Genomic DNA, 11,888 nt, shown 5'->3' on the forward strand with positions numbered 1-11,888 from the left:
TGCTAACCAGTTAGCATCTTAGTGCTAGTAGGTTCCCAATGGGAAATTCCATTGGGACCAAGTGGCGCTAAATTGGTGACTTAGAAACGACACTGTCAAGAAACGCTATGGACAGAGGAAACATGCAAGAGGAGGAGAGTTTAGTGTCGGAGGTCGTGGATCAGACATTTTTTATTTAGAGGAGGAAAGCGGGGACGAAGTTGTTGTGGAAGAGGACGCCAGGGCGGCAGAAGCTTGGTTTGGTGTAGAAGGCTTCCAGCCGTACATGTTTGAGCCCTTGCCTCGCAACGCTGCCAGTTCTGTTAGCTCTACGCCTGCTGAAGACACAGACGTCCATCCCCGTGAACACTGGGACGGAACTCAATGGGAAAGGAAATTATTCTTATCTCTTATTTCAACCGTTGCGTATATTAGCTGCGACATATGAATCAAGAAGCTATGACTGAAAAAATTTATTTGACAGATGAGCATTGATATATGATTGGCTGAATTTAGGTGTACAGGATGATGTACAAGTAACTGGCCTGCATAAGATAACGGAAAAAAAATAATTTTTAGACGGGTTTTTTTTTTTTAAATACAAATTTAAACAGAAAACTAACTTTTGGGACAATATGGTCTGATAAAGAGTACATTTATATACACGTTTAAGGCAGAATTATTTGATATCTAAATATGACTTCCCTACGACTATAATGCATAAATAAATGCTTGGTAGTTCGTATTGTCAGACTTTAGAGCCTTTGAGCTCTAATCTTACACACTTCGTTCCTATAACTGGGGCCAAATGGTTTGATTTTTGCCTCATTGGACCACAGTCATTTCAGGTCTTCCACATGGACAGTACCAACCTCTGGTGTGAGGGTGTTGATTTTGGCACAGTAGACCTCAGTGGTCATTGGAACCAGGTGGCCAGTGTTGATGTTGACTTGATTTATTACAGCAAAAAAAACTTGTTGGCAGACATTTCTCCAAATCATAGTTAAGGAGTCATTTTCACCCACTCAACTTCATCAATCACTGACGCTTTATCTGCATTTTTGCATAAAAAAAGAACAAATTAAATTGGATTAATTCCATGGTGAACAGATGAAACCCTCTGACCGGCTCTCCGCATATTCTGGACGCCACAGACGAGCGGTCAGAGTTCAGGGAGTGAGCCGAGGTGGTGCAAACTCACTGGTGCGCCTGCAGACTACAGAAGAGGCCTTTATAGTGAGGCAGCCTGCTGCCAGTGATGAAACAGCTGTGTCAACACTGCCTGTTAGCAAAGGTCAGAGGTCAAACCCTGCAGGTAGCAGCTTCTGATCACTACAGCAGCCACTGTAATAAACCAGACAGCTTTGCTGTTTTAAAACATCCTGATTAAACTCAAACTGCAGAAATAAATGATTCCATTTCAGCCGGATTGAAATATGTAAAAGGGAATGACTTGGCTTGGAGCAACATTACTAATGCAATTACACAGAGGGGGCTTATTATCTGAAACTGCATGGCGTAAATATCCAAGTGAGACAGAAAAAATATTCTGAAAAGCTAATCAAGGTGTTTCTCTTCTGATTATACAAACTCTAAGAATCGCAGATCCTGTGTAGTAAAGATTGTCACTTACTGCGCTAAGCAATCACATTATTTCTCTAACTGTCAGAAGCTCTGACCAAAGATTTTCTAACCAGCCTCGCTGGCTGTAAATGGTAAAAATCAGGGGGAGTCTGTCTTATTTGAATAAGAACAAGCAGAGAAAGATATGACTTTGACACCAGTCGGGTTTCTGGTCATTGATGACACAAATCTGACGAAAGCTTTCTGGGAAATGTGTAAATGCTTTTCCTTTAACTGGTATGAAGCAACTACAGCAGGCCTGTGCAGAGTGAGACCAGTTCTCACAGTTTGAACACCACTGTCCTTCCTTTAATAATCTGTTGATTTACAAATAAATTTAACAATTTCAAAGGTAGTGAAAATAGTGTCACTTAGTGAGACGTATTCAGCGTTTGGACCAAGACACGGTAAGACCATATAAAACAAACTGAACTGAGGTGGCAGAGAAAAGATAGATTTTATTTATTCCTCTCTTTGACCTATTCAAGTAGTGAAATCTATTTGTATTGATTCCAATTCTTTTAAGAAGTATTACAAAAAAGTTGACCTGCTTTAATTAGCTTGCTAGTTATGTCTGAATTAAATAGTTCTCAACTAAATTCAATTCCTTGAACATCCAACTCTGTGTAAACGTTACTATAAATTATCACATAGTTGTTTTCAAACTGTTTAATAAGCATCAAACCTATAACATCTAACACAATACTATGAATTTTTTATGTACAGAGTTCAATTTTCAAGAGTAAGCAGTGATGTATTTCTTTATGCAGAGAGGGGTGTTCAGATTTCCTACTGAGTCGTTCATTTACTGGGTTTTATCATATATATAGGTTCCAATAAACTAAAACAATGATTGAAGTTAGACTTAAAGTTATTAATGAGTCTGGCAGCTCTGGAATAAAGTGCTTTTCATTCTATCCCGAACACGTAGGAAACGAGGCGGGTATCTGTGAAGACGTGAGATGATCAAAGTATAAAAAAGGCTCCGTTCTCCCTGCAGAAGGTATGTTGGATTTAGAGGAGGAACAAAATCTTTCAGGGAATCTGGCTTCCAACACTTGAGCAGTAGGTCAAAGATGAGGCTCTCTTTCAGCGTTCAGCTGTGTCTAATCATGTTAAATAGGTGCCGTTCTTTGCAATATATAATTCCATCAGCAGTATCTCAGAGACCCGACTGGTCATTCGCTTAAATAACATTAAGCCAGGCGCACAATTAGCCGTTGGTCGACCCGGCATCAAAAGTAGGAAGTACAGTAATATACCCACCACCTATTTTACCCACCACCCAGATAACCCTAGATTAAAAATGATCGGTCAGGGATTAGGAAAATTGACATAATTGCATGCCATGCGCACAGTGTAAATATGGCTATCATATGGCAGTCTTCTGTACAGTGATGCAGGTCATACATTAAAAAAATGTTCATTAAATTTTTTTCTCCTAGACATTGGAGAGGTGCATTTAAATGTTATAGACTAAACGTGTTAAATTGGTGACCTGTTATGTTATTATTGTCCTGTTGCTGCATTTATTTTGTCAGGGAAAACTAATCCTGTTAAAAGTCAGGGAATTCTGAAATGATGTAAGACTGTGGAAACCCTGTATAAAATAACTATGTATAATGATTCTCTAGAAAAGTCACATTATAATAATAGTATTATCTTGTATAAACATACTGTGACTCTAAAATAAAACTTATTCATTTGTGACATTGACTTCTGTGTTTTGATTTATCTTAAGTTTTTAACCTGTCAAGTTTGTTTTAGATTTTTAACATTACAATTTATATTTTTCCAAGCACACAACAGTTTAAAGCAAAGTTTAGTTTGAAAAGAATGTGCAGGAAGGATTGAAAATCATGTTAACACGGTAATGTAGGCTTGAGTTCATTATCTGACGCATGCAGATACACACCAGGAACCTGGAAACTTAAAAAATACTGAATTACAAAAAACATTTAAAACACAAAAATGTTTCATTGATATATATACAAAAATGAATATTAGGAACTATATTTATCAAACATTATACTGGGCAAGTAAAAATTGTTTCTGGGCAAATGAAATGTGAAAGTCACTTGCCTTAAGGGCAAGTAGTAAAAATTCTTAACGTCAACCCTTGATCTGCATCTTTTCCTGAATTAGGCAGATATTTCCATTCAGCGTTTCCAGTGAATCAGCATATTATTTTCAAGCTGCTTATTTTCAGACACTATCGTCTGCCAATAATGATGTATGCAAGCCATATAGAAAAAGAGGTGAGAGCTACCAAAAACCGGTGTATCCCAGTCTCCATCATGAAAGTTTTGTTCTATTTACCTCTGTTACTGGTTGTCATGGAGACATGACACACTCTTCCCCATACTGAGGCATTTGGTCCCAGGTGATAAAACCATTTCAATTTTCAGAGCTGCACTAAACATGTGTGAAAACACCCTGAGATTTTTAATGAACCTTAAAGTTAAGAATGTTATCAATTTATGAATTAAATAAAAGCTAAATAAATAAAAAGGGGGACTTATTGTCACAGAATAAGATTATTATGAGTAATAAAACTGACAGTTCATCACATTCACACAAAGATAACACCACATAAGACTTAGAAACACTGAAGAAGAATAGGGTGTAAAAAGCAACAATCTAACAGAAATACTGAGGTATGCATGCCAGTTGTTCACTATACCACATCTTGATGTTTTTCCTTTGATATAAAACATTTTGAGCCTCCCCCGTCTGCATTAGGAGGCTAACAAGCTGGCCATTAGGCTAGGCCAGCCAGCCTGCAACCTGATGCCTAACAGAGACGCTCTCTTAGCCTCTAGGCAGACCTACTGTAATTAAAAGCATTACATTCCTAACCGTGAGAGGCACTCCGTTAGTTTCGGTGCTAAATATAACTTCAGAAACTTACTCCTGTGGATGTTTAGCTCTGGTATGCAAGTCAACAGCTTTTACTTTTGTTACCAACTGTAGCTTAAACACCTTTATCCAGCAAACTACACAGCACCCATCATAACAGAGGTTAACAGGTTCCAGATGATCATAATTTTCAAGCTGGACCTCATCAAGCCAACCGTAGTGATTAAGGGAGCAAGAATGCTGTGTTTCCGCATCGTCTTAGTGTAGAAGTACTTTCGCTGAAACTCCTACACAACCATCAAACAATAGTGAAAACAAAAGCTAAGACACTTTCTGAAAAGGTCAATGGAGGAGAAAAAATGTAAGCAAGAACTAATTAATGTTAAGAAAAATTAAGGGAAAATTCACGTTTGGGAGGGTCCATAAGGCAGGTTTTCTAAATAAAAACTAATTAAGCCATCTCTTCTGGGTGTTTGACTGTTTATGTCTTTCTCTGCAAGTTAAGATACCTTCTTTAAACTCTATGAAGAACAGCCACCTTTGGTGCTGCCAAGCCTGCAGAGCGAAGAAGCGGTTTGTTATGGCACACCGTAACAATCCGTCAGATAAAGGCTTTCATCTTTGAAGGAATGTACAAAAGACAAATCTGTGGTCTAGATATTTCAAATATGCTACTCGGATTACCTTAAAAGATATGAAACAACTACTTTCATTCCCCAAATACTTCAAATATGTCACAATTTGTGCAGATTTCAGTCTTTTAATCAAAACGTTGCTGTAGCAACCAAACTCTTTTAGACTGTTTCTGAGGTTCTGTCAGTTTCAAGTAGGAAACCTAAACTCTACATATTTTAAAAGAGCTTCAAATGATAGATTTTTATTTTAAAAAAGCATTTAAATTTTACTGTTCCACATCTTTTACTGATTATTCTACCAGAGGTTTAGCAAGAAGGTTTTCTGCAGATTGCAAAGAGGAGATTAGAAAGTTTAAACTGATTGGTTTGTTAGATTTGGCTTTTGTCTGCAAGTCCAGTGATATCAAAAGTTTGGAAAGTGTTTATGTCTGCAGTAGCCTAGTGGGTTTCCTGGCAGAAATGAAAAGCTGCCAACTTTCCAGGGAGACTTTTCTCTCACAGAGGGACAGCCTGGAAACACACCAGCAGTGACCTGAAGATCTGGCTTCGTCTAAACGCCCTGCAGATGTTTCTGCAGGACATTAATCAAGGTTCCAAACACAGATTCCCAGAAACTAAACACCTAATTAGAAACTAGAAATGAGGCAAACAAAAAGAGAGTGTTTTGCTTTTACTTCCCGGCAGTCAGGCTGCAGGGATGTGAGGAGATCCCAGCTGTCAGTTCGCTCAGCTGAGCAGGCCTCCCTTCACTGCTGCTCTTATGTAACCCAGAGCTGCATCGTGACCGACAACAAAACGTCACAGCGACTTTCTCTGCATTAAATCTAATCAGGTGAGGCTGGGGGGGGGGGATCAGAAACCTAAAGATCAGAAACCTAGAGAAGGAAGAAGGTTTGATCAGATCAAACCTTCAGAGGGCAGAAGCTCCCAACAGCAGTTAGTCTGAGGACGGCTCACACTGATTGCTGCTTCAGACGGCTGCTTGTCAGTTCATGTTGTTCTAAGATAAAAAGACAATCAGACGACCCAAAGGATACAAATCAAGCTTTTATACCTGGTTTCTGTCGGCCTGGAGTCAAATTAAACAGAAAAGCTTCCATCTGCAGCTACAAAGCACTACAATTTAATCTTTTTACATGTTTTTTTTTTTTTGTTCCAAAACATATAACTTTTCTTCCTCTTTCTAAAACTCTTTTATTTTTTCTCTGAGGGAAGTTAAAACGGATGCAGTCAGCATTATACACCATTAGACGCTTGGTTGGTTCCTGGCACCACTGGATATTCTGGAAATTCACTTACTAAAGAAAAACACAAAAATGAAAGAAATCATGTCGTTTAGGAGGTTCAGGACATTTTAATCAAATGTCAGAAGGAATCAGGGTTAAATGGAGTTTTGTCCGACTGCAGTTAATTCCTCCATGCTCTGCTGCGCTCTACCGGTCAGCTGGCTTAAAAAGGAGTTCCTACACTTATCCTTCACTAAGGGGGAAGATAAATTCATCCATCTGGAAAGACTCCAGCTCACATTTTGGTTTAAGTCTTTGTCTGAAAATTAAAAACAACAATAAACCAGTTCTAACTTGTAGGGTTCAAAAATTAATCGGATTAATCGATTATTGGAATAATTGTCAACTAATTTAGTAACCGATTAATCGTTAGCGGGAGTATAGAGGCTGTAAAACATGACTTTAGCTGACAGTACAAGCAATTACACCAAAACAGTGAAAAAAAATGTAAACATTTTGCATTTAAGATAAAAAAAAAGTGTACCCCGCCTCCACAGCTGGACACCAGCACCCCTTGCGACCCGGCTTGGGATAAACGTGACGAAAATGGATTGAAGGATAGAAAATGTTTTCATCTCTCAATATGCTCTACCCAGAACCCCTCAAGAGGAAAAGTTTTAGTTTCACCTCGTTTAATTTCATAAAAGATCTTCTTTAAGGAACGCTTGGCTATCCAACTATTCATCAAAAAAATAAACAACAGATTAATCGATTTGAAAATAATTGTCAGTTGCAGCCCTAATAACTTATATTACCCCAAGTTAAATATTTAAAATATTGTTTTAGAAGATTCAGGGAGCAGTGCAGCTTTAAAGTTTAAAGAAAACCAAAAAAAAACTATTGTGTTATGCATATTTACTTAAAATGTAGCTATAAATCAGATGCTGTAAAGCTACTATCTTTGTTCAGCAATAGAATAGGCACACCCTGTCAATAATTATTTTTATTGTTTAAAGAAAATGCTTTACTTCTATAAAATAGGAATTAAAGTTCTAGATATTAAAGGCATAAATAAATACGAACAGAACTTTAATATTTTCCCTCCATTCATGATGTCTGCAGTGTTTAGGTTTTCTAAAAGCTCCACTAAATGTAGTTTCCCTGTGAAGCTCTTTATGAATCCTTTCATAAATTTACAGGTTAAAATCAAATTCTCTAAATGCTTTTATTTTGGTGCAATTAATAACTTTAAACTAGAGCTAAATAAAAGGAGAAGAAGTGCAATATCTGTAAAGAACTGTTTGCAGAGCAACACTTGTTCATCAACATATTCAAAGAGTTGTGAACTTTTCATGTTTGGTGTTAAATGTCGAATTTAACCAGTGGGACGGAGTCTCAGGGCAGCAGATGCTGAAATCAGAGTGAAGAGGAGGAGAGATGAGGACAGAAGATGGAGAAAACAGGCAGATTTCACACCTTATACCACCGCTGCTACTGTTAGCATTAACAAGCTCGCAAGATACCCTAATACTGATCAGCCCAACTTTAACTGCAGGTTGAAATGACACAATTATGGCCAAATTATGCTTTTGATGCATAGCCTCTACAACCGTCAAATCAACCGCAAAGAGGTTCTGCAACCGTCGTTGTGCACCTCAAAAAAATCCTGATTACGCAACGGTAACAAACCACGCAGACCTCAAGCGGAAGCGCGCAGACAAAAAGCAGCTGTGATTGGTCCTTGGTATGCCTTTCCGGCTGACTGTGTGGTCGTCCTTCTCGATTTGATGCCTGGGCACGCCATTTTTTTAAAAACCGAGGAACAACTACAATGGACGACGACGATGAAAGGTTAATCTGTCTTTTTGCTAACTCCATTAACAGAACCTGTTCCTCTTCGATTTCTAGCAACTCTAGATCCATTTCTGTAACCGTGATATTTTGCAGACGCGCCATTGTTGTTTTGGAAGATAAAAACTCCCGCCGGCGCTGCAGAAGTTCTCGTGAGTTCTTGAATAGGCTCCCCCTTGTGCTTTGGCAGGAAACTGCTGTGCGTCTCTAGAAATTCCAGACCGACGGTGCAGAAGCATACCAGGAAAGCTGGTTTGCAACATTTGATGTGTGCGGTTGCAGAAGTATAATCTGTCCTTTAGGCTCAGACTAAATGATTCAGCGGCAAATACATGGTTAAGATTTAAAACCATAATATAAGAAGATCTTAATTGATACAGTCTGACTGCAGAGGAAGGTAGAGAACTGGAAAGGCGACAGTTTATTCTGTTAGTGAGCAAAATAATAAGAAAAATGACAATGAATGATGGCATCTGAGGTTTTCTAGATATTAAGAAATAAAAAATAACACGGAGCCTCCTGTAACCACCAGCAGAGTAATCATTTGGTTCTTAAAGCATGGAAATGGAAAGCTCCTCTGGCAGAACAGCAAAGCACAGCCCATTCAACAAATAAAGATTATTTTCATGCCAGAGCTGATTTAAAAAAAAGAACTCGACAGAATGGGGGGCTGCTAAAACTGTAAAAATCAGCGCAATCACTTGGCCATCCCAAAGGTTGGAGAAGGGATCCTGGATAACTTTTCGAAAACATATGAAGCATATAATCTATCGCTTTGTTTCCTTGGTAATGTAATGGCTCGTTACTAAACAAAACTGAAGAAAAAACTGAATCTCCAACCAAACAGCACCAGAATCTAACAGAAATCAGCGCAGCTAACAGATCAGATTATGCTCCTTTAGACGGGCCCAGGTTTGGATTCCATCATATCGAAGAAAAATTATTCATATATTAAGAACATTAAACATAAAAGCCCAAGTGAAGCTGTGCTTCCACATGTTTTATAACCCCATTTAACAGTCAGCCCATATTTGTTCTGAAAAGAAATGGAAAGTGGGTGAAGGAAAACAATCAGCTAGATTACATAAGAAAAAATTGTACACGCTTGCATTGAAAATTACATTTGGAATGAAATAATGCTTGAATCTGAATTCATCTACATGACTTTATTATTTGTCAATCTCCTCTAAAATGACATCTGGTGGGAATTAACCCAACAGTTAAACTATATGTCTTAATATTAGAGTTTTAAGCTTTTCTCTGGATTTTATTTTTATTTTTGTTGGAAATTTTTCATGTTGATAGTTTTTGCAGCATGTGGGGATCTAAGCAGGTGCCAAAGAAGGCCGCTGTTGAAATGATCCTGGCCGCTCTACTAAAGACAATATACTAAATAAATATCTAATTATTATTAGGGCTGAAACAATTAATCGGATTAATCTTGATTAATCAATTATTGAAATAATCGTCAACTGGAGTATAGAGACTGTAAAACCTGCCGGTAGCTGACAGGGCAACCCTCTTAGAGAAGTAATTACATAAAAATTGTAAAAATATATATATATAAACATTTGTATTTAAGATAAAAACACTTTCATCTATCAATATGCTCTATCTAGAATTCCTCAAGGGGAAAAGTTTTAGTTTCACCTGGTTTAATTACATAAAAAAAGTTCTTTAAGGAACCTTTGGCTATGTGATTTTTATTCGAAAAAATAAAAGACAAATTAATTGATTTGCTAAATAATCGTTAGTTGCAGCCCTAAATATGATGTCCCTTGGGACATTTTTTTGTTTTGTTTTATTTCAATAATAATATACATTTTAAATTGTTCCACTTTTAGCTTTTGTTATATTCACACAGACTCATTTTTTTATCTGTTAAAACTTTCCATGGATATAGGTGGCACTATGCCAGTGTTTTTCAATCCTGGTCCTCACGGCACCCTGCTCTGCATGTTTTAGATGTTTCTGAGCTTCAGCAAACCTGATTCAGATGATTATAAGGTGTGTGAAATCTGGGAAACATCTAAAACATACAGGGCAGTGTGCCTTGGGGACCAGGTTTGAAAAACACTGCTCTATGGAATAGAATATAGAATCACTTAATTGTCCCAAAATTGGTCAAATTCTGGTGTTTATAGCAGCAAAAAGATTATAGAAAAAAATGGTCACACAAATGTGGACCTTAGAAAAAGTACAAGAATAATATAATGTGAAGAGTTACAAGATAAACAATAAAATACTGCACTGTAAAGTGTTTTAACAATATAAAACTTTGCATCTGGAGAATAAATAACCAATATACAGCTATGGACATTTTTACAGTAATGGATATTTGAAAATGTGCAAAATGACAGCAGCATGTTATTTAACTGACTGAGGTAGAAACTGAGCAAAATCAGCATAAATATAACAATTTATTGAGGTTGTTGGGAACAGTGAGGGTTATAAAGTCTTATAGCTGCTCGGAGGATAAGGCTGTGATAAGGCTGCTTGGGTCACTTAACATTTAAACTATTGCACGGTTTTGTTTTGTTACTTTTGTACAGTCTGAATAAAAAAAAAAACAAAAAAAAAAAACACATACACCTCCTGATAAATTTGGTTTTGAAGCCTATGTGTTATGTACATGCTGGAGGTTTCTTCCTGTTCAAAGGGAGTTTTTCCTTCCTACTGTCGCTACGGGCATGCTTGGTGTGAGGGATTGCATTGGGGTCAATGAGTTGATGCAATCAACTGGTTTTCCTTAGATAGAAAACTTTGTCTGACTGGATGATGTGGTAAACTGTAAAGTGCCTTGAGATGACATGTGTTTTTGTCATCCATAATAAATGTGGAGGCCTCCTGTTCTCCTACCTTGGTGGGGCATGGTGATGGTCTCGTTGGGATTCGTGGAGCCCACATTAAAGATGACCACCGCCGTGGCGTTGTGGGCTGCAGCATTGCGGATCTTCTCCTTGCAGGTGCAGTTCCCCCGGGCTATCAGCGCTATCCAGCCCGCCGCGGCCTGCGGGGGGACCGCGAACCGGGTGTGGGGGTCACAGGCCTGCCGGTCCAGCGGGGAGGCCGGCAGCACCACCACCCCCTTGGCCTCCCGCTTGGAGGAGTGCTCCCCGTAGCGGCCGCATTCCGTCTTCTCGGTGCGCAGCTCGGAGGTGGACGGGTCCATGTAGGTGATGTTGACGAAGGCGGTGTACCACTCCTCCTTCTCCGCCACGGTGAAGTCCAGGCAGAGCAGGTGGACGAAGCAGAAGGAGAGCAGCCACGTAGAGAGGGCCAGACTGCGGCAGGCCGCCACCAGAGACCCCGGGGCCATGGCGACGCTCCCCGGAGAGAGAGGCAGAGAGAGGCCCGGAGGACGCAGAGAGCTTCAGCGCAGACGACGCCTACTCCACCATGTCACTAACCTGCGGATCAACCGTTTATTGAGTTTCTTGGTGCAAACCCCGAGTTCCCCCTCACCTCTCAGCCGCTCCCCTCTGCTGCTGTCAGCCAACCGTTAGCTGTCTCCATCTCCAGCCAAACAAACACGGTTTAAAGCCCAGCCAAAGCAAATTCCAACCCGAACACGAACTGAACCGAAGCCGCTGCGGGCGGATGGACTCGGAGCTCCGTGGGTTTTAAAAAAAACTGCTCTTTAAAGCTAAAGCTAGAAGCAGCTGCTTCGCTGCATTGTTGTGACTGGGCCACTGTTTACGATTAAGCTTCAGTG

At 39.2% G+C, this 11,888-nt stretch overlaps 1 protein-coding gene across 1 annotated transcript in view; it reads right to left on the bottom strand.

The window, feature by feature from the left end:
- The window catches only part of rnf150b (ring finger protein 150b), a 33,331-nt gene extending 21,443 nt beyond the window's left edge, over positions 1-11,888 (bottom strand). Inside the window, exon 1 of the mRNA XM_038267777.1 lies at positions 11,033-11,888. Within this exon, the coding sequence (XP_038123705.1) occupies positions 11,033-11,492 (460 nt within the window). The 5' untranslated portion in view covers positions 11,493-11,888. The remainder of the gene's footprint in view (positions 1-11,032) is intronic.

This window comes from Cyprinodon tularosa, unplaced genomic scaffold (assembly GCF_016077235.1).
Source record: "Cyprinodon tularosa strain WSP-4 unplaced genomic scaffold, ASM1607723v1 ctg684, whole genome shotgun sequence".
Taxonomy (NCBI): Eukaryota; Metazoa; Chordata; class Actinopteri; order Cyprinodontiformes; family Cyprinodontidae; genus Cyprinodon; species Cyprinodon tularosa.